The sequence below is a fragment of the Manis pentadactyla genome, chromosome 1 (assembly GCF_030020395.1).
Source record: "Manis pentadactyla isolate mManPen7 chromosome 1, mManPen7.hap1, whole genome shotgun sequence".
In the NCBI taxonomy this organism is placed as follows: Eukaryota; Metazoa; Chordata; class Mammalia; order Pholidota; family Manidae; genus Manis; species Manis pentadactyla.
This window is the reverse complement of record NC_080019.1, coordinates 103,092,650-103,118,506: the sequence shown is the minus strand read 5'-3', so window position 1 is coordinate 103,118,506 and position 25,857 is coordinate 103,092,650. Positions and strand designations below refer to the sequence as shown.

The window sequence follows — 25,857 nt, the reverse complement described above, 5'->3', positions numbered from 1 at the left end:
TACTAGGCTAGAAAGAGAATGAAAGCACAGAGGCAAAAAAGCTGTTATGGTAATTCTAGCATATACCAATTTTATATTTGTTCAGTATTCTTTTTCTTAAAGAGGACTCCCCTACCATTTTAGAATTGTTAGACCTAAGACCTGGATCCCTGCTGGTTGCCAGCACATGTTTTTCAGAACTGCTGAAATAACTCTACTTGCAAAAAACAATGGGTACAGCCAGGCAGGGCATCTTTTATAAGACAGGAAATCTGATATGACCTGAATTTGAAAAAAAATGAAAGAAATTACCCTGCTCCATTTCTCCTTTTCCTTGAAAGTAACCACAGTATTATTTCACTTCACAGTACGTACTGGCTGTAAACATTATTCCTCCTGTTCTAGACTGTATTGTTTTCAAGCCATGACTATAAAGTGAGGTGAAATAGAGAGAGGGTGAAAGCTATAGCCTAGCCTGATTCCTGGTTTTCCAGAGAATCCAGAAAGCAGCAGGGAGATAGGACCTGGGTATGCAGTAGGTTATTTACATTTTAAAAGACTTATTATTACATGTTTTCAAACTTTGCACTTTCTTAGCTATCATGTGGCAATAGCCAAATAACTGTTACATACTCTTGTTTGAGAAATTTAACAAAATTTAATAAAATTCTTCCTTAGGTTTATTCTTTTTAGCATAGTCTAACATACTTTATTGTTTATAACATAACTTAAAGACTATGAGCTTAATTAGCTGATAAAGAGCAAAGGTGTGTAGCAACAGAAACAGGCAGATTCTAGAGTCAGACTGTGTTCAGATCCCAGCTTTACTACATACTAACTGGGTAACCTTGGGAAAGTCACTTCACCTTTCTGTGCTCATTTCCTTCATCAATAAAACAGGGATCATAAGCATATCTCTCTCAGGTTGTGGTGATGATTAAATAAAACGAATCCATGTGAAGCACTTAGAAAAGCACACTAGTTTGAATTACATCAATATTAGTCATATTAGCCTTCAAGCTTTCCCTCGTATTTTCAAAAGTTTGCAGCAAAGAAGTTGACATTTCACTGGGTGGGTCATCAGGGTAGTTCTGGATACAAAATCTTTATACCATACATTCATTGAAATGGAGAAAAAGAACATTTGACCTAATAAAGTAAAATAGATAAAATCTGTGTTATTTTTTCATCTTCAGAAGGAAACCCAGTTACTTAATTTTTTAACACAAAAACACTGGGCCAAATAATCCCTGGGCACATATTGCTGGAAACTCGACAGCAGCTATTGCAGACGGGAGCTATGGCAGGTGGAATGGATGCCTGCCCCCACCAACACACATTTCTGCTTCTAAAAACGTCATACAAACCTGAAAGCTGACTTCAACTTCCACTGACACTTTTTCTAAATAATTTTAGATGTCTTCTGCTGAGTGCTGGACATTCGCAGAAGCCTGCCACGAGCACCCAGAGAAGACAAAACAGGAGATAAGTGAAGGGCCAGGGTTTGGAGGAGAGCTGGTTCTGAAACTATTTATGTACAGAGTATATAAAAGAACTTGGTTTCTCTCTAAAAAGGGCAAACTAGATTCCTGATTGCTATCATTGCCACTTAGGATAAATGACCAAGACAGAGGACATTTGACATGTCTATTAAGGTAAAAGAAAATGCCTGATGCCAAATTAGCATCAGTATGGAATCAATAAACGGAACCAATTCTTTTTATTAAATTGGGCAGCTTACTGCAGAAAAGCCAATTCTTTAGACAGTCATTACTGAGAAGTCCTCTACCAAATTTGGAGGGAAATAGTTCCACTGGAGTCATGTCTTTGATCTCTTTATCTATTAAAACAAATAAAGAAATATATGCAGGCAAGTGTGAATGGTATCCAGATTATACTACTGGAAAAGAATGTCTGGGGAAAATGTCTAAATGACATTCTAAAGGATGTCAGTGTAGAAATCAACATCCATTTCAAAGGAAAGCAAAGTGTTTTGTACTGTGATAGATTAAAGTAGGTAGGTAAGGGTGAAAGAAAGCCACTTACTTCTAAGGAAGTTTCTTAACATGGAACTGGTTTTCCATTTATGAACCAGGTCTTCATGCAGTAACACTTCCGTGCAGGCTACTGCGGGTCTTGGCTGGTTGAAGCCAGATGAATGGGGAGTGTTTACTTCATGCACAGCACTGTACTGAACTTTTTGTGGATTATGTCATTTAATATTTGCCAGTCTATAAATTGTACTCCTGTATGACCTCTTATTTTTATTGAGGAAACTAAGACTTTGAGAGGTCAAAATAACACAGTAATGGTGGGGATGAGATTGGATTCTAAGCAGTCTGATTCCAGCATCTAAGCAGAGAAGCTGTCTCCATTAAGTCCCAGGGTGGTGTAAGCACCAAGGGTTCTCTCTAGCCGGGCAAAGCTGCATGCCTGCCTTTTGGGGTCATCTGTTGCTGTAGCCCCAAACCCTTTCCTAACTCTCTTTTTGCTTCTTTCTGGCTCCCTAGAGCCCCCAGCTATACCTTTTCTTCCTAGAACTTCTCCCCCCATCAGCCTTAGTTTCCAAAAGTTTTATTTTCTTCCTCTCCTTTAACCTCAAGCTTAATTTTTCCCCATTGTAAAGCAAAAGCATTATCTTACTCAAATGATTGTATACTGTGATGTGAATGGGCGACATTCAACTACAGAAAAATGGTTATTTGAAGGAAGAGCTTGATAATATGAGGCAGATTCTTGAACAAAGATCATTTCTTGGTGCTTTTGGCCTGCTATGCACCTCAACACAGACTTGGAGAATGAGGTCAGCAATCCGAGCAATTCCTTGTCGCCATGACCCAAACACTTGCAATCCTCAACCTGGATGCTAATTTCTGCTTGAGAGTCATATAAAAAGTGCTTTTGCCCTAAAAGTGTTTGCTCCATGATTGACTTAGGAGCTTAGGGAAATAAAAATGAATGAAGAAATGTTGAATTTATAGGAAATAAAAGCATTACAGTAAAAGAAAAGGACTTGGGACAAATATTAAGCAAGTTTTGAAAAGTTTTCCTTCAAGAAGAGATTTCTGTATTTCAGTCCATACATTCAACTTGGCCCCACTGTGTGTAAGGGGATTAGAAGTTGTGGATAAAGAGAAGGCTACCTTTTAAGTTAAAAAATAGGATGCAATACAAAGGAAAAGGGAAATAACTTGTTCTAGTTAAAAATTTGAGGCTAAAACATAAAATCAGAAATATGTCCTTTTCAATAAAAATCAGATATTCAGACTTGAGGTTTGAAAAGTATGGGTTAGATTTCATCCAAAGTATACTTGGGGTAGTAAGATAAGCCACATTTCTGCATGTGTCTGGAGGAGTTTGAGACTTGACTCAGGAAAGTTTAAAACTGAAGTGTGAGTTAAGTTGGTCAGGCCAGTTAAGAAAAAGGAGAGAGTAAATCTTAAATTTAAAACAAGGAAGTTCATCAAAATGTGTTTGACTTATTTGGCAGTCTACAAACTTTCTAGACCATAAGGCATTTAAAACAGTTAAATTTATGTGTACATACCTTCAGGGTCCCTGGTTCAGAGGTAGAGGCAGGATAAAAGGGGAATTCACATTTTCAGTTTTCTTGTGATAATAGATAGATTTTAACTAGAATAATAGTCAGTGAATACCCATGCAATTGTTTTCTGTATTGAGAGACATGGTCAGAGTTAAACAAAAAGGATTTTTTTTAATTAAATGAGTTTTCACTTAAAATTTCATTTAAAGTTATGACAAAATGATATAGGTTTGGACTCAGACAATGGGATAAATAACACTGAATCCCCTTGGGAGGTAGGCAACCTTCGAAATGCTTTGGTTTTACAGGTATCAGAAGGGCCCTCCTCCACTTTTGCTAATGCCCTCCCTCAGGCTGACAGTAAAATGTTCTTCTTTTGGTTTACAGATGGACTTGTTTTAAACATTTAAAAGCTTCTAGAAAGAAATTTTCACCGTTATCCTTCACAGGAAAGATGGCAAATATTTGGCTGTCATGCTTTCCCCTTCCTGGTAGCCATTGGCTGTCAAGATTTCTTGCCCAGTTTATCTTATTCCAAGAATCCTCACTTCTACATTAGCTTTCCAGGAAGCCACTTCGAATCAATTAGACTTGAAGCCTATTTGATACTCTTAATCTATATCTTTTGTGAATTAATTTATTAAATCTCTGAATCAGCATATTTTGAGAGTGAGAAAGGAAACAAAGTATCAGGTTTCTAGATTTAAAGGGAAGACTAAGAAGTTACCACCAAGGTGGTATATAAACTTTGCCTATGACTTTTTCAGAAGTAGACATCCCATGTATCAAACATCTACTATGTGGCACATATCATAGCTGTTTGTGCTTGTTATGCCATTTTGGTTTTCACAGCAGCTGTGTGTGTGTAGGTGAGAGAGAAGGTGCTCAATTGTAGAGTGGAGGGAACAGAGTCTCCATGATATTAAAATACTCATCCAAGGTAGAAAGAGCTAGTAAGTTCGGTTTATAACACAGATCTCCAAAATTCTCATCTTTCCAGCATACTGTGCAATTGTATGCATTGTTTTCAGAGTTATATAGAACTAGATCAGTATGTGTGGTATAAGAAAGAACCTTCTCTATGTAGCCTCCATTTTCAGGGTTGTGCCTCACAGCAACATAATTTGACATAAATATGAGTGGAATAAGAACTGAAACTCCTATTTGTTCAACCTTTGTTATTCTCATGAACAATAATGCAGTTCCTTGGAGGAGATGTGAAATCAAAGTATTTTCCAAGTGTGGATCACATTTATTTAAATTTTCCTTATGCATTTTCTTTTGAGAGATTTGATTTAATTGTGATATTCTGTTCACAATTAAATTTTCCAATTTCATTGCACATTAAAATTAAATAAATGTTGAGGAAAGCTATTTTGTAGGAAGTCACTTATACTGAATAAATAAACATTTTGAAGATGGCACAATCAATCATTTCAGTAAGTACTAGGTTTGAATTTCACTAGCCTTATAGATGTAATTTTTGAAGTTACTAATTAAAACAAAGGTTAATCAGACCTTTTATATGTAACACATATAAAACTGGTTACATTTGGATCATTTGATATATTCTTGTTCATTCTGGGCCATTCTCTTATTTTTAACTCAATTGACCTCATGAGGGACAATTTCAATATTCACATCAAATCAAAAATAGCAAATCTGCTTTATAGTGATTTTTTATGATGTCCTACTATTATGTAAATAAAGTTAATTAGTATTTATTGAGTACCTACTATTTTCCCAACATTGTATGGCAGTAACAGTTAGAATTCTGAAAAAAATGATAACCAACGGTTTCTCAGTGTTGAAAACCCCTATATGTCATGCAGTCCACCCTCCCGTGCACAGCCAGTCTGCTCTGCAGCATCTCTGACATCTGCCGCAGCTCAGATGCGTCCTCTAATGTTCTCACTAATAATAGCAAACACTTACATGCCACTTACTGGATAATAGGCCTCCTTCCGCACACATCATAGTAAATCACTTAATCCTCTCCACAACCCTATAAAATAGATATTAAATTTTATAAAACAGAAATCTAAGGCACAAAGAAGTTAAAAAAAACTTGACCAGGATCAAAGCCACTAAGCGGTCGAGCTAAGCTTTGAACCAAGGCAGTCCCACTCTGCATCAGTGCTTTTAACATACACTCAGGTATCTGAGCTGGGAGCCCTCCGTGTAATCCAGGTGGGAGCAAGTGAGTGTCTGAATAGACGGAGGCGGTGTGAGTGGGAAAGCGGAGAGTTACAGAGGACATGCCAAGGATCAGACAGCTCATTAAAGGCAGAATCAAGATTATATGTCTAAATGAATCTTTTAGAATGTATTAATCTGAGCAATATGTATTTGGGAAAAAAGGAATAAGCACATTATCAGGTCAGAGCTAGGGTGACTGGATCATATGGCTCAAACTAGGACACTTTTGAGAGTAAAAGTGGTAATATTAGTAAATACTAGAACAACAGGCATTCTGGTATAAATATGGAACCATCAGGGATTACCCTGCTTATAGCTACCAGAAGAGGTACTTCAGAAATACTCTTGGCAAAAAACACATTTTATGGTTTCCAATTTTGAACAAAAATATTTGTGGGTAGAAGAGGATATTCAGGACATGATTTCCAGCTGCGCTTCTTTGTTACGGATTATCTCCAAGGACCAGTACCCAACCCAGCTACTTTCCTTCTCTCATGAGACTCAAGCCACTATACTCATTCAGTTATTGAATCAATCAGAAGTAAAAGGATTGACTTCACTATATGAGTATGTCTGTTGTCATTTCCATTGTCTATGTTTGCTCATTTCTCACTGCTGCCTTGTAGCTGCTCCGCTCTGCTGCTGATTGGTCTGCTGGTATAAAGTACCATGAAGAGTCCATCCATGCTGCTTACGTCAATGTGATAAAGAACAGCAAGCACTATATTTATATAGAAGTAAGTCCTGTTCATGTGAATTAGTATGCCAAACTGCCTTCCCATAATATGGTGAGATGGTTGAAATTGATAACATTAATTATTAATTAGTTAATAATGGACTGCAGGGTCCCGGAATTCAGCACCTACTATATTAATCAGTGTATGCTGAGATACGAAGAGTTCTCAGCTCACCTGAATTTTTACCACCCCAGTGTACCTGACATTCACCTTGCATTTTCATTAACTCATGACTCTAATGGGAATCCCCCCAAACCTTGTTATTAAAATCCATCAACTCACTGTGACATTATTAGTCAGAAATACCCCAGCAAGGATGTGTAACTTGTGATTTGGCTGGAGTTGGAGAGCGTAAGTGTGAAGCGTGTGCTGCTTCAGGAGAGCACACACGGTAACTTGCTAAGATGGAATGCCTGAGTGCCACTACTTTAGGGATGTTGGAGTACGGACATTGCAGGCAAAGGAACATGGGAAAGGAAGATGGGGGAATACTGAGGACAGGTACCACCTCTTCAATTCTGTGTGAACCACTGTTCATTATAAAGAGCATTATAAAGATTTTTCAGATCCCAGAGTTTCTGTTGAGAGAATAGGAGAAAATCTGGGTTTAAGTTTCCAAACTAAAACATGTTTTAGTTTGGAAACCTTAATTGCACTTCAAAGTAGCTATAAAGTTAGCTCAGAACACTTGGCAACCCCTGAACAAATAAAAAGTCATGATAATGGAAAAATAAATCAAAGCACATCTCCCTTCTTTGTGTTAGTATTTTCTTCCCACTGAATTTTTTTAAATGTGTGGAGGGAAATGGATTATCTGGGGAAAACTATTTTAGCTCTACTGTCCTTCCCCTTGAATCCTGCTGTCTCTCCTTCCATGCAGTGACAATTTATTAAAGGCAAAAGTAAAGAATTGGAGCTTCATTTCACAGGCCTGGAGAAAGAGAAGCTAGTTAAAAATATTAGTAGGCTACATGCAGTGTTGAAACCTGGATGGGACTTGCAACAGGAAAAGGACATCAGTGGAAAAATTAGTGAACTCTGAATAGAGTCTGGAGCTTAGGAATATTACTAATTTTAATAATAATATAATATAAAATGTTAATGGCTATCTCATCCATTACCCAGAATCCTTTAGCTTTAGCTTTTTAGTAGCTTTTCTCATTAATGCTTCTGCAGGACTAAATGAGTCAGTAATGCCATGTTGATCGATACACAGGGCTGTGCACACAAACCTGGCTGGCGTGCTTCTAGCCGAGGCAAATAGTTGCCATTCACCCTGTTGTTCTCCCCGAAAAAGGAGAGGTAAAGGAAGGGACATGTGGCTAGTGAGTGTTTACAGCTGTTGTGGAATACTAAGCTTATCTGCAGTATGAATTCAGAAAAACAAACATGGTTTGTATGCCACTTTTGATTTCTGATGCCCTAAGGGAAACACATTCTCAAATGAGTTTGTGCAGTGTCTTCCTGTAAGTTTGGTTTCTGGAGGCAATTTACAGATTTACGCACTTAAGTGTAGAACCATTATAGTAGTAAAAATGATAATGTTGCAAAGACATGATAATCATATTTTGAGTCTTTATTATTTGTCTCTATTCCTTAAAATGATTAGCAAAAATTACTTTGTGATGATTATACTTATAAATTACAGATATATTATAAAAATGTGTATAAAAGGACATGTAATTGTTTATACCTAATTTTTAACATTCCTTTATGCAGCTACTAAACCTTTTATACCATTATGATAATAATATGGTAACCTTGGTTTTTTAGAAATTCCTTTATGCAGCTACTAAACCTTTTATACCATTATGATAATAATATGGTAACTTGGTTTTTTAGAAAGAGTTTTAAAGAATGCTTTATGGATACATGAATAGCAGAAGTATTTTATAAAGAAATAAAAATATTTCTTTTTCCATACTACTGTTTTGTTTTTATATATGCAACATACTAACAGAGGAGTTTGAAGCTACCTAAAATATAGAATTTCAGGAATAATAAAAGACCCAATCAAATGACACAAGGCAAATGTAGATAATAGGCAATAATGTAAAAGGATGGAGAAAATTACACAGGGATTCTGCCATCTATCCTGTTAAAATGTAAACCTAGCATGAGCTAGAATGTTTGCCAACATAGAATTTTAAATCATAACCATTTACACAATGTGTGAATCTGAAAAAATCTAACTTCCCTATTGATTAAATTTGGAATGTTCCTACCATTCTAAGAATGCACCCTATAGATAATTCTCACAGTGAAATATTAGTTTAGCCTTCCACTTGACTGAGATGTTATACGTGATCTTACCTAGAAATGCATGAGACCTAGAGTGATGTGAGACTGCTTTTGTTCTCAGTGGCATTTTCTTTCCTGTTTTCAATAATCAGAACATGTCTGCTATGTGAAATGTTTACTATCAATGTAGTTTTTGTTATATACATACTACCAAAATAATAAAGACTTACCTGATGACCCTGTTTATTTCTCCTAGAACCAGTTTTTCATAAGCTGTGCAGATGACAAAGTTGTGTTCAACAAGATAGGGGATGCCATTGCACAGAGGATACTGAAAGCTCACAGGTAATGTTTTTTTGGCATTTTGGTTGAAGTTGCTAGTACCCTTACTGTTAAAATGACTTTTGAAAACCCATTTTAAAATGCCTTCTTTTCCCAGCAGGCATAAATTTGGTTCAGCCAGCCATAGTTTATTGGTTCCTTAAATCTGAGTCGGTTGCAGAGAATTCCTTAGTTCATTTTTGAGGGAATCTGAATTTTTCCAAGGTAGTCATTTTTTCCTGGCCAGTCCCTTTCCCATGCATAGGATTTAGGATTTGATTAATTTAATGGCAGACAGTGAGATGTGTTCACTGAAAAATCAAAGCAAAATAGTTGTAATATTTTCCCATGGGTTATATTTAAATTCTTGTTACCCTCTGTCTGATTTTTCCAGCTACTGAGACATATTAGCAGTCTCTCCCTATTGCCTCTTTCCTTAGCCCCTTGCAACCACCAAACCACTTTCCATCCCTGTAGATTTGCCTAATCTGGTTATTTCATGTAAATGGAATCATACAGTATATGGTCTTTTGTGACTGACTTCTTTCTTAGCTTAATGTTTTCAAGGTTCATCTATGTTATAGAATATATCGGTGTTTTCATTTACTTTTATTGCCAGGTAATACTCCATTACCTGGATATACCATATTCTGTTCATTCATTCATCAGTTGAAAGATATTTGTGTTGTTTCCTTTGGCTGTTATGAGTAATGCTGATATAAACATGCTTTACCAGTTTTTTTCAGACATGTTTTCATTACCCTGGGGGTAAAATTGCTGGATCATATGGTAACTCTGTGTTGAACATTTTGAGGAACTGCTAGAATGTTTTCAAAAGCAGCTACGCCGTTTTATGTTCCCATAGTGTACGAGGGCTTCAATTTCTCTGTATCATTGCCAATACTTAATATCCCTCCTTTCGATGATAGCCAGCCTAGTAGGTGTGAAATAGTAACTCATGTGGTTTTGATTTAAATTATCCTAATGATTAATGATGCTGAGTATTTTTTGTTTATTGGCCTCTCACGTATTATCTTTGGAGATAATGTCTGTTCAAATCCATTGTCCAGTTTTCAATTAGGTTGTCTTTTTATGGTTGAGTTGTAAGAGTTATTTATGTGTTCTGGATACAAGTCTTATATCAGATTTATGGTTTGCAAATATGTTCTCTCATTCTATTTACTTTTTTACTTTCTTGATAGTGTCCTTTGAAACACAAAATTTTTTAAATCTTGATAACATCCAATTTATCTATTTTTGCCTCTATTGCTTGTGCTTTGGTATTATAGCTACAAAATCACTGTCTAGTCCAAGATCAGGAAGACTTATGTCTCTTTTCTTCTAACAGTTTTATAGCTTTTGCTCTTACATGTAGGCCTTTGGTTCAGTTTAAGTTATTTTTTGTACATGGTGTGAGGTAGAGGTCCAGCTTTGTTCTTTTGTATGTGGATGTACAGCTGTTCCAGCACCATTTGTTGAAAAGATTATTCTTTCCCCACTGAATTATCTTGGCACCCTGGACTGTTTATTTTTATGGCCAAGTTTAACTCTGTGTGAAAGCAGCAAAATAAACAAACAAAACCATTGCATTTTATTATCTCAGTTCATTGACACATGCAGCAGAGAATGTTAAGTAAGTACACATTTGGAGATTGAAACAGTTTTTTACTTTCACTGTCATGTGGTACTTTAATATCTTTTTTCATGTAATATGTGAAGTAATATTTTTAGCCCTAAGAACATTTCATAACAATAATCATCACCATTTTATACAATTCAGTTTATATATATAGACTCTTCCTGCATCTTGACAACTACTCGTGAAAGTATATCATATGGTTTTTATTGTTGTTATTGTTGTTGTCCCCATTTTTAGAGTTAAAAACTGAGGTTCAAGAGGTGATATGACTTGTCTAAGCCACTGATGACAATAGGCAAAAATGACTTCGAGCCCAGGTCTTTGGACTTCCTACCCAGTTCCTGCCCCTCAGACCACACAACTACAGTTCATTGACAATTAAGATGAACAAGCCCTTCAGGGTTGCCCCAGATTGAGGCAAGTGGGTTGGGACTTGGTTACTCCCTTTCCCCATTGCCCAGTCATTAGGTACAGGCCGACTCTGCGGGGGAAATGGGCGTAACCTTGGGTGGAGCAGTTTCTGGAGAAGGACTTCACTAAGTGAGCAGTCAGCAGCAGCCAGCTCTCAGTGCTGAAGGAATAGCTGTCTTGATCCCACGGTTAGGACATCTCAGCAGCCTGCCGTAGGACCCACCACATCCTGCACGGTGTAGAGTGGATCTCACCCTTTACTGCACATCAGAATCACCATTGGACCATTACACGAATACAGAGTGCTGAACTCAACTCCAGGCTTGCTGGGTCAGAATGGCCTGGAGTAGGGCCCAGGTACCTGTATTTTATAATGTTCCACAGGTGACCCCAGGGCACAGCTGAGATTGCTTAGTAGTCATCTAGCACAGAGTACATAGCCATAAATACTGATGACAATCTGTGCTTTTACAGATTACCTCTCTCTTTTGCTTTCTCATATACTTTTTAAAGAAAGTATCCATAGGACCTGTTTCTGAGATTGATTAAAAACAGTCTTATTTACAAGTACCAAATGATTTTGTTCATTTATGGAGTATAACAACAAAGCAAAACTGAGGGAATGAAACAGCAACAGACTCACAGACTCTAAGAAGGGACTAGCCTTTACCAAAACAAAGGGGATGGGAAAGGTGGGTGGGGAGGGAAGGAGAAGGGGATTGAGGGGGATTATAATTAGCACTCACGATATAGATAGGTCACGTGTGGAGAAGACAAGTAATGACTCGGTAGTATCTTACTGCACTGATGGACAGTGACTGCAGTGGGTGGGGGGGAATTGATAATATGGGTGAATGTTGAAACCACAATGTTGCTCATGTGAAACCTTTATAAGTTTGTATATCATGATACCTTAATTTTTTTAAAAAAGTCTTGCTTACAGTTAAAACCTACTTGTACACACACAGATTTCTTGCCAGTCCCCCAATTCTACAGATCCATTTATGTCTAATTTACAAAATTGCATTGTCTTTCCATCAACTCTTGGATTTCATTGATGCAGGAATGCCCATTTTATCTGTAAAACACATTTGACAAAAGAGAAAAATAATTTTTTCATGAAATTGAAATAGTCGCAGAAATAAATTAAGTTGACAAATGAGCTCATTGAGCTAAGCAGTGAATGAAGAATTTTGGAACTGTGATCAGCTAATAAGGAGAGTACGATGCATCTTCAGCTTTACTCATTACATCTATTAGTTCCCTATAGTACATGGTTTAATAAATACCTGGAAGATTTGCTTTTGGGAGTCTGAAATTATATTGTCTTTAGCATATTAGTCTTTTTGAAGTCTGGGCTTCTAAAATCATAGCATTTTATGGCTGGAAGGAACTTTAAGATATTTTCTGATTGAGCATTTTCCAATGATCCTATGAGCTGCTTCTGAAACCGAAAGTGAGAGAACATGGTAAACTACATATGTTGCAGATTGTATCTGGTGCTCAGAAGTTCACAGAGCACATTGAAGAGGCACTTTCCAGCTTACTTTGTATAAAATGGGAAATGATGTGTCATTTAGCTCTCTCTCTCTCTCTCAGTAGTCTCACTTTCTTTGACAGTCACATTTCAAAGTGGTATGTATATCACACATTAAAATATCATACATTTTCCCCTGCTCTTCATCTGCACGTTATTGTTCATCCCTGTGTTAATTGCAACTATAAATATATTTTCATTTAATAATGTCAGATCTGTGAGCTTGTATTCTTAGATAAGGCAAAGGTAGAATTAAAATCTTATCCTGCAGCCTGCCTCTTCACTGAGGGCCATGCTGGGCCATCCCCAAGCTGACACCTCTGCCTTTCTTCATCGACTTCTCTGCTCCCCACTCTTCTGAGACTTGGATTTTCTCAGCCAAAATCACGTTCCTAGCAACAAGTCTAATTTTGGCTGTTGGAAAAAGAATAGAATATAGCAGATGGAGGGAAATGACAGCATTCAGCCAGGCCTGACCAAGGAATACAGGCTCTCTTCCAGGCCCCTCTCACCCAGGACAGATAGGAGTCTTTAAATTGCCAACTCCCTCAGCTGGGCTGAGCCTTTATTTTTCTGCCAGTGCTGGAATCCAGCCTCATACAATTCCCTGAAGTAAGTAAGTTCTCTGCTTCCCTCACTTCCTCCTGGTCCCTTCTCAGCAGCCACGATTTTTTACAGAAACAGGTTTTTGCAAGGTCTCCATGCTCTCTGATCCATGACCTAGAGCCTCAGAAGGTTGTTTATCCCATGCTGAACTAAGAATAGCTGTGGGAATCCTTGTAGAAAACAAAAGGTCCATTCTGCTAAGTAAAACTGTCTTGGAGTTGAGACTAGCTCACAACCTCCTTGAAGCCTGTCTTTGATAACTCAAATCTGGTCGAGGTCAGGGAGAAGAAATCATAATCCACAATCTAAAATTGGCCTATACCATGTCTGAATAAACCAAAAGATAGCTTAGAATCAACTAATACAGGGAGAAAACATTTTAAAACACTGTGTGCCATGAATGAGTGGTTTCTGGGGATTAAACCATTTTTGCTTATGGAAACTTGACATGCATAGTTTTGCTGCCTTGGTAAATACTTAAGAAGTGAATGCATTTTGCACAATTCTCACCACAGAATTGGCATATACAGTGAAAACAGGCAGTTGATTCAATGGCTCTGTATTCTGATACTAAACTGCATTGGAAAAGTACTATAAAATACATTGAAAAATACATAATTTTGAAAATTGCTCAAACTCTTCATGCTTCCCATGGCTATAGAACAAAGCCAGACAGTGCTTGCTTTGTGCCGCAAATGGATGGTATGGGGATGCTCCCCTGGGGAACCTGACATTAACGGGGAGCCAGATATCTGGAAACCTGGGTTCTTTCCAACTCTGCCACCTACAGGTATGTGACCTTTCAGTACATCAGTTTGCCTTTCTGATTCTTGTTTTTTCACCAACAAAGAAAATATTATCTGTCCTACCCAGCTCATATGAATGGATGTGGAAGCAATTTGAAGCCATAAAGCACCAGTTCATGTAAGAAATTATTATTTCCAAGAACATCCCCTGGAAATATGCTAGCTCACTGTAAATTTGAGCAAGGACGAAGAAGCACAAGAAGCCCATCTTTTTAGAGATGTTTAATGTGCCTTTTTAAAAATCATTAGGTGGCTATTGCTGGACAAGTGGAAGTTATTCTGATTTCCTGCCGCTGGTGCTTGTTCATCCTGTGACAAGTATAGGCACATTATTCAAACACTGACTAGTGGCGTCCCCCTGAAAATCTATAGCTGACTCCTCCTCCTCTTGAGAATCAATTTTTGGATTCCCCGTTACTGGTTTGATAACACTCTCCTCCAAAATATAAAATAAAATGAAAGGAATGCTGAAACCTAATGCAATTTCAGTTTTGCTTTGTTTTGCTGATTATTCTTTGAAGGTGTACAAGCTTTCTAACTGAAAGCACTGATTGTTAATCAAATAATAATGTTACCAAATAGTTTTTAAGTCTTCCCACATCCAAAGTACTTTATATGCATTACTTCATTCAGTTCTCATATCAACCTTAGTAAGTGGGTGCATAATTATTCCCATTCTACAGGTGAGGCAGTGAGGCCAAGGGAGATGAGGGAGCTTGCCCAGGCACACAGCTGCTGGTGAATGCAAATGAGACCCAAACCATGACCTTAGCACCTCAACTTGTGCTCTTCACCACTCAGCTACAAAGCGGCCTTTAGTTCAAGGAAGGTAGAAATGTTCAAATGTTAAGCCTCCCAAATACCAAAATGCACTATATATACACCAAAGAAAATCCTCAAACTTCTCATTTATTTTTAGGATTTAGCAGGGGAAGACTCCTAGTTACCATTTATGCCTCCCCCCTCCATACACACGTTTTGGTGCAGCTGCCATTAAGCATGAAGTTGGGCCAGGTATTTCAAAAGAAGTCCATTCAATGTAATAGCTGATTCCCTTTTACCCCTAAGAGTATTTTATTTGGTATGAGAGATATTTTATTTTTGTAATAAAAAAATGAAATAAACATTTTGATAGGTAGATAAACCATTCTTAGGCTTAAAGAAAAATCTACATCCTATAATTACTGTATCCTATAATTTATGTACCCAGCTGAAAGGACATGTTGGGTATGTTTCAGAAGCACTGTCTTAACGAAATTTGAACTGCAGTTATAGTAAGACAAATTTAAAAAAACATTTAACTTAAGGATGCCAGTTGCTGGTTTTATGTTTTTTTTCTTGTGGGATAATTTCCAAGCTCTATAAAATTTCTGGAGAAGAGGTTACTTTGGAGCAGAAATGACAATAGCTCATGACAGGAGAACTTTTGATTTATATATTTTAGTTGCTTTTATTTGATTCCAAAAATTATATAAATGGTAATCTCAGCAGATAGATGTAAAGACTAGCACAGGGCAGAGGTCAGCAATCATTTAGAGCCTGAGCATGCACTCTGGCAAAGAAAAGAAGAGAGAGAGAGACGCTTAGAAAAATGAGGATGTAAACAGCTGGGCTATAATGGGAACGGTTTAATAGGAGGATCTGTTGAATCTTACTCAGGGGCCACTGAGGGACATGCCTGCCAAAGGTTTTCAAGTCCAGAGTGAAGTCAGTCAGACAAGCTGGGCTAATCACAAACATTCTTACATTTAAAAGCTTGTTATTTTCAAAAGATAACCAATGAAAAAAGTACATGTGAGGGGGAGATGTGTACAATACATAATGTATCATAATCTATAAAGTCATACATACAATACACAAAGTCATTGCTAAATAGGGACAGCATTTCTAGTGGACTGGCACTAATTTTAGCCAACTCCCTCATTTATAGATGAGAAAACTGAAGTTCAGAAAGGTCTGGTGTAGTTTTAAAAAGATTTGCCAAACACAAAATAAAATGGGCTGTGTCCCAAACCACTGAGAAGCTACAGATCCAATTCTCACATAACTGATACCAATAAAGTATAAAGTTCTCTCCACAAAAAACACTAAGGCCCAACCATAATTCTTATTTCTGGTAGCATTCACTGCTCCAAAATCTACAGCAGTGACAGTATTTATACCTTGACATTTATGACAATGAAGTATGGTCCATAAATCTCAAATAATAAAGAGTTTGATCAGTGGAGAAGCACGATGAGCCTCACTGGCCCTTCTTTCAGCATCCAAGGCCCTGCTCTGAGCAGACCCCACTTCTTTTGGCTGTTCTCCACGCTGAGGGGGGTCAAAGGGTAAGGGAGGAGAGGGTTTTGCAGGAGAGAAGAACATGCAGGGAACAGGCTACGACCCTTTCACACAGCAAGTCTGTGCTCTGTAAAGGTACAAGCAGCGTTATAGCAATCAGAAAAATAAAAAATCTTAAATATTTTCATTTTTAAGTACATTAACACTCTTACCACCCTAAAAAGCCCACTTTTTATTTTCAGATCTCCTTCTTTGTGTATATTAATAACATACTTACAGTCTCTGTTGAACTGCAATTTATTCCTTCGCCTTTAACTCACCTGTCTCAAGTCCATGTCCACACAATAGAAGGTGATTTAGTTCAGTCACTTCCTGACAAATGTGGTCACATTCAGTGATCTCTTGTTCCGTCTGTTCCGTATGCAGTCCGTCAGCGCCCAGCCTGTCCTCCCCTCCCTGACACACTGCGGCCCTTGGTGTGGGTGCTAAGGGACTCTGGGTCTTGGGAAGAGGCTTGCAGCTCTTGGTGTCACTGTGTCTCAGGCCTCCTCTGGTGTCTGCTTCCTGGAACTTGGGCCTCCCCTTCTTTCAGACCTGCCTTTGCCACTTCTCTTCCATTGCTGCCATCTGATCAGGTAGGCTGGTGGACGTTTCTCTGGATTCCTCTGAAAGCAAGGCACCGATCCTCACGGCTCCCTCAACCCTATATGAAAGGTGATGGATTTGCCCTGTTCTCCCTAGAATTCTGCTTGGGTGCAAAGGACAGGGTCCCTGCACTGAGTCTCTCCTCTTTCTCTATAGTATTACTGCCTTAGCCCAGAGCATCTCTAGCCAGTGCCTCAAATCTAAGGTGTGGAAATCTTTGTGTCCTGGTTCCTTTGTGAGAGTGCCACCTAAAAGCAGTGCCTGCTTCATACCTCCAGTCACAGGGTGAGGGAAGTTAACCCATTTAAGGGAAAAATTATTTACTATCTCATAGTAGCAGTCTGCCACATCTGTGGCTATCCTGTAATTGTAATTTTGCATTAGGGCCATTTTAACACAGTACTGGGTGTATTTTTTTTTTGGAGAGGGCATCTCTCATATTTATTGATCAAATGGTTGTTAACAACAATAAAATTCTGTATAGGGGACTCAATGCACAATCGTTAATCAACCCCAAGCCTAATTCTCAACAGTCTCCAATCTTCTGAAGCATAATGAACAAGTTCTTACATGGTGAACCAGTTCTAACATAGTGAATAAGTTCTTACATGGTGAACAGTGCAAGGGCAGTCATGTCACAGAAACTTTCGGTTTTGATCACGCATCATGAACTATAAACAATCAAGTCAGATATGATTATTCATTTGATTTTTATACTTGATTTATATGTGAATCCCACATTCCCCCCCCCTTTTTTTTTAATGAAATGCTGAAGTGGTAGGTAGATGCAAGATAAAGGTAGAAAACATAATTTAGTGCTGTAAGAGGGCAAATGTAGATGATCAGGTGTGTGCCTATAGACAAAGTATTAATCCAAGCTAGACAAGGGCAACAAAACATCCATGGATGCAGAAGATTTCTCTCAAAACAGGGGGGGTGAGGTTCTAAGCCTCACCTCTGTTGATCCCCAATTTCTCACCTGATGGCCCCCCTGCGACTGTGCCTGTCTTAGGTTGTTCCTCCCTTGAGGAATCTTACCCATCTCTGGCTAACCAGTCGTCTTCTGGGGCCATATAGGGAAATGTAAAGTTGGTAAGTGAGAGAGAAGCAATATTCTTTGAAAATGTTAGCTTTTTACTTCTTTGCAGATTTATGCCCTATGACTTCTATGCCCAGCATTTGTCTTGAGGTATCTTTACCACTTGGAAGAATTATGATTCTCAGTAATTTTCGATATGAGGCACGAATTCTACTAAAGGGTTGTAATTAGGATACTGGGTGTATTTTGCTAGTAAGTCATCACACTGGTCATTTTTAGTGAACGCCAAAAGTTATATCCATTGAGTGGGTATAACATAATTTAGTTAACTATCCCCCTATTATTGGACATCTACTCCAATTTTTAACTATTATACATAGCACTATTATAAGAGTTGGTGTGTTTTGGAAGAAAAACTTACTTTAACAAAAAGCCTGAGAATGCAATTTTGTACAGTTGTTCTGACCTAAAGTGGATGAAGCAATTGCCTGCATGACAGCTTGGTGCCCACTAGCTTTTATTGTGCTCTTAAGATCATAAATAATTCTGCACACTGGGAGCTAGGGTTCTTGCCCTAAGCTGATTGCTATCATTTGCACAACCCTGAAGTTATGAGGATGAAGTGCTTCTGAAGAGATTAGAATCCTCAGCTGCTGAGAACTGTTGACTTCTGGGAACTGTATCAGTGAAGGAGATTGGACATACTCTTGAATAGAATTTTCTCATCATTGGCTTAAACTTAGCCACAGTTTTATGGTTGTAGAGCCCTTTTCTACAGCAGTGAAAATCTAAGCCATTTATGCTAATTTGCTGAACACAGTTTAAAAATTTCTTCATTCAGGAGATTCAAAAACTGAAACATTGTAAAAAAGCAAAGACCTTGATATAGAGCTAACAGAGTCCCAAGAACAGGTCAGTGTGAATATTCTGATTACTGCAAATGAAATGTGCAAAAATGTTTAATCTAAAGATACAAGATTTTTGTGGGACATTTCTCAATGTGAGTTCTCCATTTTGAAGTCACTTTTGCTTTTAAAAAACACAAGGATTAAAGGGAACCATCTTTTAACTACAGAATCACAAACACTTGGTGTTCAAGACCAGAAATACTACTTCTAAAATTTTTCCAACAAATGTGTAAAATGACTTATGTGGGTAACCATTCGGGGCAAAATAGGTATTTTGAAAAAGCAAAAAGTTAGAAACAACTTAAATGCCCACCAGTAGAGAACTGGTTTAAATATTATACTATGAATGTGTCATGGAAAACTGTGTTGCAGCTGTTAAAAAATGAGCAATTCTGTATGTGGAGATATCAAAGGATTTCCAAGATACACTGATAAGTGATGAAAAATAACATTCAGAATACACAAAAGTAAACTCAAAATGTATCAAAAACCTGAATGTAAGTCATGAAACCATAAAACTCTTAGAAGAAAACATAGGCAACACTCTCTTGAATATAAACATGAGCAACTTCTTCATGAACATATCTCCACGGGCAAGGGAAACAAAAGCAAAAATGAATAAGTGGGACTATAACAAACTAAAAAGCTTCTGTACAGCAAAGGACTCCATCACCTGAACAAAAAGGCATCCTACAGTATGGGAGAATATACTCATGAATGACATATCCGATAAGGGGTTGACATCCAAAATATACAAAGAGCTCATGTACCTCAACAAACAAAAAGCAAATAATCCAATTAAAAAATGGGCACAGGATCTGAACAGACACTTCTCCAAAGAAGAAATTCAGATGGCCAACAGGCACATGAAAAGATGCTCCACATCGCTAATCATCAGCAAAATGCAAATTAAAACCACAATGAGATATCACCTCACACCAATTAGGATGGCCACCATCCAAAAGACAAACAACAAATGTTGGCGAGGATGTGGAAAAGGGGGAACCCTTCTACACTGCTGGTGGAAATATAAATTAGTTCAACCATTGTGGAAAGCAGTACAGAGGTTCCTCAAAAAGCTCAAAATAGAAACACCATTTGACCCAGGAATTCCACTCCTAGGAATGTACCCTGAGAATGCAGCAGCCCAGTTTGAAAAAGACAGATGCACCCCTATGTTTATTGCAGCACTCTTTACAATAACCAAGAAATGGAAACAACCTAAGTGTACATCAGTATAAGAATGGATAAAGAAGTGGTACATATACACAATGGAATATTATTCAGCCATAAGAAGAAAACAAATCCTACTATTTGCAACAACATGGATGGAGCTATAGGGTATTATGCTCAGTGAGATAAGACACATGGAAAAAGACAAGTATCAGATGATTTCACTTATTTGTGGAGTATAAGAACAAAGAGAAAAACTGAAGGAACAAAACAGCAGCAGAATCACAGAACCCAAGAATGGACTAACAGTTACCAAAGGGAAAGGGACTGGGGAGAATGGGTGGGAAGGGAGGGATAAGGGGAAAAGGGGGCATTATGATTAGCACACATAATGTGGGTGGGGGGTGGTGCACAGGGAAGGCAGTATAGCACAGAGAAGACAAGTAGTGATTCTATAGCATCTTATTATGCTAATGGACACTGTAATGGGGTATGTGGTGGGGACTTGATAATGGGGGGAATCCAGTAACCACAATGTTGCTCAGGTAATTGTATATTAATGATACCAAAATAAAAAATAATAATTATAACATTCAGAAAAGTGCTCATAGTAGCCTAACATTTGTATAGAAGGAAAAAATACATATCTATGCTCAAAATTCATAGACTATTTCTGAAAGAACATGGAAAGTAATAGGAGTCTCCCTGAAGGAAAGGAAATAGGACCTGAGGACAAAGAATTGAAGGAGAATTTATTTCATAATATAATCTCTACCTCTTAAACTTTGTACTATGAGTATATATTATTCATTAGAATATATAATTTATTTGGTGGTTCCTCAAAAAGCTAAATATATGACCCAGTAATGTCATTCCTGTGTATATACCCAAAAGAACTGAAAATAGGGACACAAATACCATGTGCCAGTGTTCATTGCAACATTATTCCCAACAGTCAAAAGGTGGAAGCAACCCAAGTGCCCATTATCAGATGGCTGGATAGAAAAATTAAATACATATAGTGCAATGTTATTCAGCCATGAGAAGGAAGGAAATTCTGACCCATGCTACAACATGGATGAATCTTTAGGCTGTTAGGCTAAGTGAAATAAACCAGACACAAAAGGACGTATTATATGATTCCACTTAGATGAAATATCTACAATAGGCAAATTCATAGAGACAGAAAGTAGATTAGAAGTTATCAGGGACTGCAGGGAAAGGAAATGGGGAAATTATTGCTTAATTATCACAGTTTCTGTTTAGGGTCATGAAAAAGTTTTGGAAATAGATACATACCATTGTGGTTGCACAACACATGAATGTAAGTAATACCACTGAATGGTACATTTACAAATGGTTAAAATGTCAAGTTTTATGGTATATATATTTTACCACAGTACAAAATTTAAGGAAAACGTCATGTACATCTTAACCTCTTCTGCTCAAGAGGCATCCCAGAAACATTCTTCCAACCTGACCCCATCCTCCCAAAGTAAATGGTACTGAATGCAGACTCTGTGCAAGGATCCTCTATTGGGCACTGCCAAAAATAGAAAGCTAAGTGGACACACATCCTGTGTTTCGAAAGAGCTTATCACATAGCCTAGGCAGCAGACATGTGTTTCACTAGTGTGTAAAGCAAAAGGAGGCTGAGTACACATCCTTGCCACATGCCCTGGGAGTGCAGAGACAGAAGCAAACCAGCTTTGCCTGGAAGATGCAGGATGGCTGGATGGAAGAAGGGGGCTTCTGGCTGCCCTGAAGAACTAGGATTCTGTGTAGCAGAAAAGGGCATTCCAGACTCAGAGAGCTCATGAGCCGACATGAGGAGAGGCTGTGCAGATGAGAGGGACGTGCATCCCTGAGGAAAGGGCAGTTGTCTGCTGTCTCTGCAGTGTGGGTCTGGAAGGATCATACTGAAAGGGATTCTGGAAAGACAAGTGAGACCAGATGGTGTCAATTTTAAGAGTCTGGTTTCATTCATCTGGACTTTTAAATACTGGCTCTGGGGAAATAGCTTAGGTATTCTTTCTGTTCTTTTCCTCTATCCCGCTTACCATTTAGGGATGTGAGCCTCTTACCCTTATCAGACAGAGAATTTCCACAGCTAACTTTCTTTTCCAATTCAAACTATGTTTGCCATCTAGTGATTAATCCCTGCCATTGCAACAAACTACTACTCAGATTGCCTGTTGCTCAGCCCCGCAGTACTCAGCACTCAGCTTCCAGACACAGTGCTGTTGGCTCTAAAGTCTGCCCTGAACTTCACTTTCCACACGCCCCCATACATATCCTGGCGTCCAGAGACATTAGCAATGCAGTCTCAGCCCTCAGAGAGTAGTGGTAGTATTCACATGAAAGAAAAATGTAGGTGTTTAGAAGGAAATGAACTTTAGAAATCAAGTATTCAGCAGTTCAAGCAGGATCGGGTTTGAAAATTAACCAGTAGCCTCACCTTTGTGTGAATATAGACATCTCAGACACAGGCAAGAGTCCTTGACCACAGTGGCTATCACAGTCATTTGCAGGCTTTCTCTTCTTCCCGTGTATCTTATACTTGGAGACAAGGACTTTAACAGCTTTGCCTCTAAATAGGCGATGCCCATTTAAATGTAATTCTCCAAATTTCTGACTTTCTGAATGCAGATAAAAGGAGCCACACCCGCTGCTTCTATTGTTATATCATTGAGTAACAAAGGCTACTCAGGCTTTTTTTCAAAGGCTGTTGTTAATCAGTTGGGAGAGTGGGCCAAGAGATACTGGGTTATATGTGCAGAGGATTTAAAAATCAGAATCAGTCACTGAGAATTCTTGAAGGGCCATGGTAACATTTTGCAGCTGAATCAGAGTTTCTAAACTATGATGATTTCTGCATTGGAAAATATCCTGGGTCTGGTATGTCTTTTGCCCCTGAAATCTGGGCTGTGTGACTATCTCATTGACTCAACAATATTTAACTGAATGCCAACCATTTTCCAGCTCCAAGCTAAGTACTATGGATACAATTCACTATACAAAAAACTTTTATGATAACCTGTTTTTCAAAACTATGTTATAACCCCTCACCTTCCGTAGGATCCAAGCAAGGCATTCATTACATTTAATTTTGTCCTAGGAAGGAGTGTACTATAGAGAGACAGTGCGTACAAATCCGCTTTAATGCCAAGTTCAATGTATAGCTAGGTCACAGTTTCTGGCCTCCAGTCCTACAGCACCTTCACGCTCTGAAATGTGATAGTGTGCATTGATTTAGGAAGCCATTTGCTCAGTCTCTAAAACGATGTGAATTGTTTGGCGTTCATTTTTAACTGATACTGTGTCTTTTTTGGTGAACCACTCTATATCTGACTCTTGTAGGGAAAGCCAGAGATACCGGGTGTATGTTGTGATCCCACTTCTGCCAGGATTTGAAGGAGACATTTCCACCGGAGGAGGAAATGCTCTACAGGCAATAATGCACTTCAATTACAGGTGCCAAAGTTCTTAAATCATCTGTTTTTGGCTTTCAATTAGTAATGCGTGTAAACTGGTGTAAGGAATGAAAATGTTTCTCCACATCTATTCAGTGGAGCGTTGAACAGAATAACACTTTCTTTCTTTTATTTTTGAATGTTGGCCTGTTTATGAGCTGATAAAATTCAAATAGAGCCTAAAATCATAAATGGTAGCCCTAGGACAGATGACAAATATAAAAGAACTAAAAGATTAGTGGCTCTTCCATATTCATTGTCCATATATTTATATATACATATGTATTTTATAAATGAAGACAAGGACTATGTATATAAAATATTGATTTAAAAATTATCTTTAAGCCACTAAATAGTTATTGAGCTTTCCATATTCTTTGCAGTAAGTAAAGAAAAAAGGTAAATGCTTAAAATAATATAATTTGTGTGTTTATGATTCTTTAGGTAGCAAGTCCTTTAACAAGGTTGGTAATAATATCCTTTGCTAGTGAAAGAAGCATGAAGGTTATTTCCTATCTTCTGGAATTCTAATTCCATTTTCTCTACTATATCTTTATTAAAAATTTAGGTAAAGTGTTAAGTACTCTCTTTGATATTCTAAAAAACAGATTTCCTTTTTCACTCAGAAAGGCACATAAAGCTTTGGATTTGGCCAGTAGAGCATTATGAAGAGGGTCAGAGCTACCAGCTGGGGAGCAGGTGTGCAGAGGTGGTGTAGAATGTGGTAGAAAGCACCCCTGGCATTCTCCATGGGTCACTTCGCTGGAGAAGAGAATGGGAGAGAAGAGGTAGATGGACAGGCATGGGCATGAATCCCAACTCCCAGTTACAAGCTCCATGACCTGAGATACAAAAGCGCTCTACTCAGGATCATACTCTTAGTAAGTCAAAGCAAGGACTAGAACCTGGATGTTTCCTTTTCATATCCCTTGTTTTTCAGTACCACCTGTAGTTTCCCACCTTTCCAATCAAGCCCTTTTGTTAGGGAGGAACAAGTGAGACTTTACATAGAGGCCCCCAGTGTGTAAAGCAAATAAGTTTAGGGTCTTGCTCAAATTGGGGGAGGGGTTTAAAGCCCTCCTGCTGGGGCGCCCCTTCCCCTGCGGGGTCTGAGGGTCCTCCCTGCACAGTTTAAGTGCACCATTGTGGTATAAATCTTTTTTTTCTTTTTTAAATTTTCTTGTGCATACTGACTTTTCAACTTGTGTCTATCTGCCAGGGTTTCAAGTAAAGATTTTTTGTTTCCTCTGGGGTAATTTTGCCTGGTTGCAGTATAATAAAATTTTAACTGTGCTTTGGTCTATACACCACTTGGATTGAAGATTTGCCCATTTCTATTATCTGATTTATAACATGACAAACAAAGCTTTTCAAGTATTTAAGGCACTGACATAATGTTTAATTGGATTTCATCCACTTCATTTGCCATCTAATATTATTTTTGGAATATTGTCAATTGTAATTATTTTCTATGACTATTTTCTTGGGTTTGAACCAGCTGAATGAAATAACATGCTTGGCTTTTGTTCAAAACTATAACCTTTTTATTATGCAAAAACATCTCTATTTGCTGGCATCGTCTTTAATAATATCAGCATTTTTGAGGCATAACTATTTTTAATTACTTTCATAGAGGAAGCAGATGGAGCCAATAATTTTTTTGTTTTGTCAGTCTTCATAATTCATTGACTATTATCAGAGTCTTGAGAAACAAAATCATTAGCAGAGTTATTTGAGACTATATTTCACTTTTAAAGGGTTTGCCAATTTTACAGAGATAGCCCAGGTATAATAGTTTCTTCAGTTCTGAAATTACTCAGCTCAGTGTTTGGTCTTTTCATCTCTGAAAGCAATGTAATTCTCTAGGTATTCTTATCTGTTGAGGCATTCTAAATTTATCTTTGCTGTCACCAAATTTTCTAAGAGGGAAAGTTCATTCATAATCCATCTTTTAAAAATAGCATCTCTTTGGAAATCTAACATCAATTTTATTACTTTTCTATCTACCCACCTCAAAAAACTACCTTGTCTCATTAGTAACATAACAAAAGTGATATTCATGTGTTTTTTTAGCTTTTAAAAAGTCTACGTAGCATAAAAGCACTTGCTCTGTTTTTATTTGGGTTAGGACTATACTCCACAGATATATTACAATTGCAATTGGTTCCTTTGAAACCTCCATAACTGTTTCTTTCCTTTACATATGTTCAGAACCATGTGCAGAGGAGAAAATTCCATCCTTGGACAGTTAAAAGCAGAGAGTAAGTAACTGCTTTTCTTTTCCTCCATAGTTGTTTTTGTTGACATATCAATAAT

At 37.8% G+C, this 25,857-nt stretch overlaps 1 protein-coding gene across 4 annotated transcripts in view; it reads left to right on the top strand.

Annotated features, from left to right (window-relative positions):
• PLD1 (phospholipase D1) overlaps positions 1-25,857 on the top strand; it is a 220,028-nt gene that overhangs the window by 145,453 nt on the left and 48,718 nt on the right. For all 4 annotated transcript variants that reach the window (XM_036930885.2, XM_036930886.2, XM_036930887.2 and 1 more), the window contains 4 exons: positions 6,349-6,459; positions 8,957-9,045; positions 23,429-23,542; positions 25,753-25,802. In XM_036930885.2, the coding sequence (XP_036786780.2) occupies positions 6,349-6,459; positions 8,957-9,045; positions 23,429-23,542; positions 25,753-25,802 (364 nt within the window). The remainder of the gene's footprint in view (positions 1-6,348; positions 6,460-8,956; positions 9,046-23,428; positions 23,543-25,752; positions 25,803-25,857) is intronic.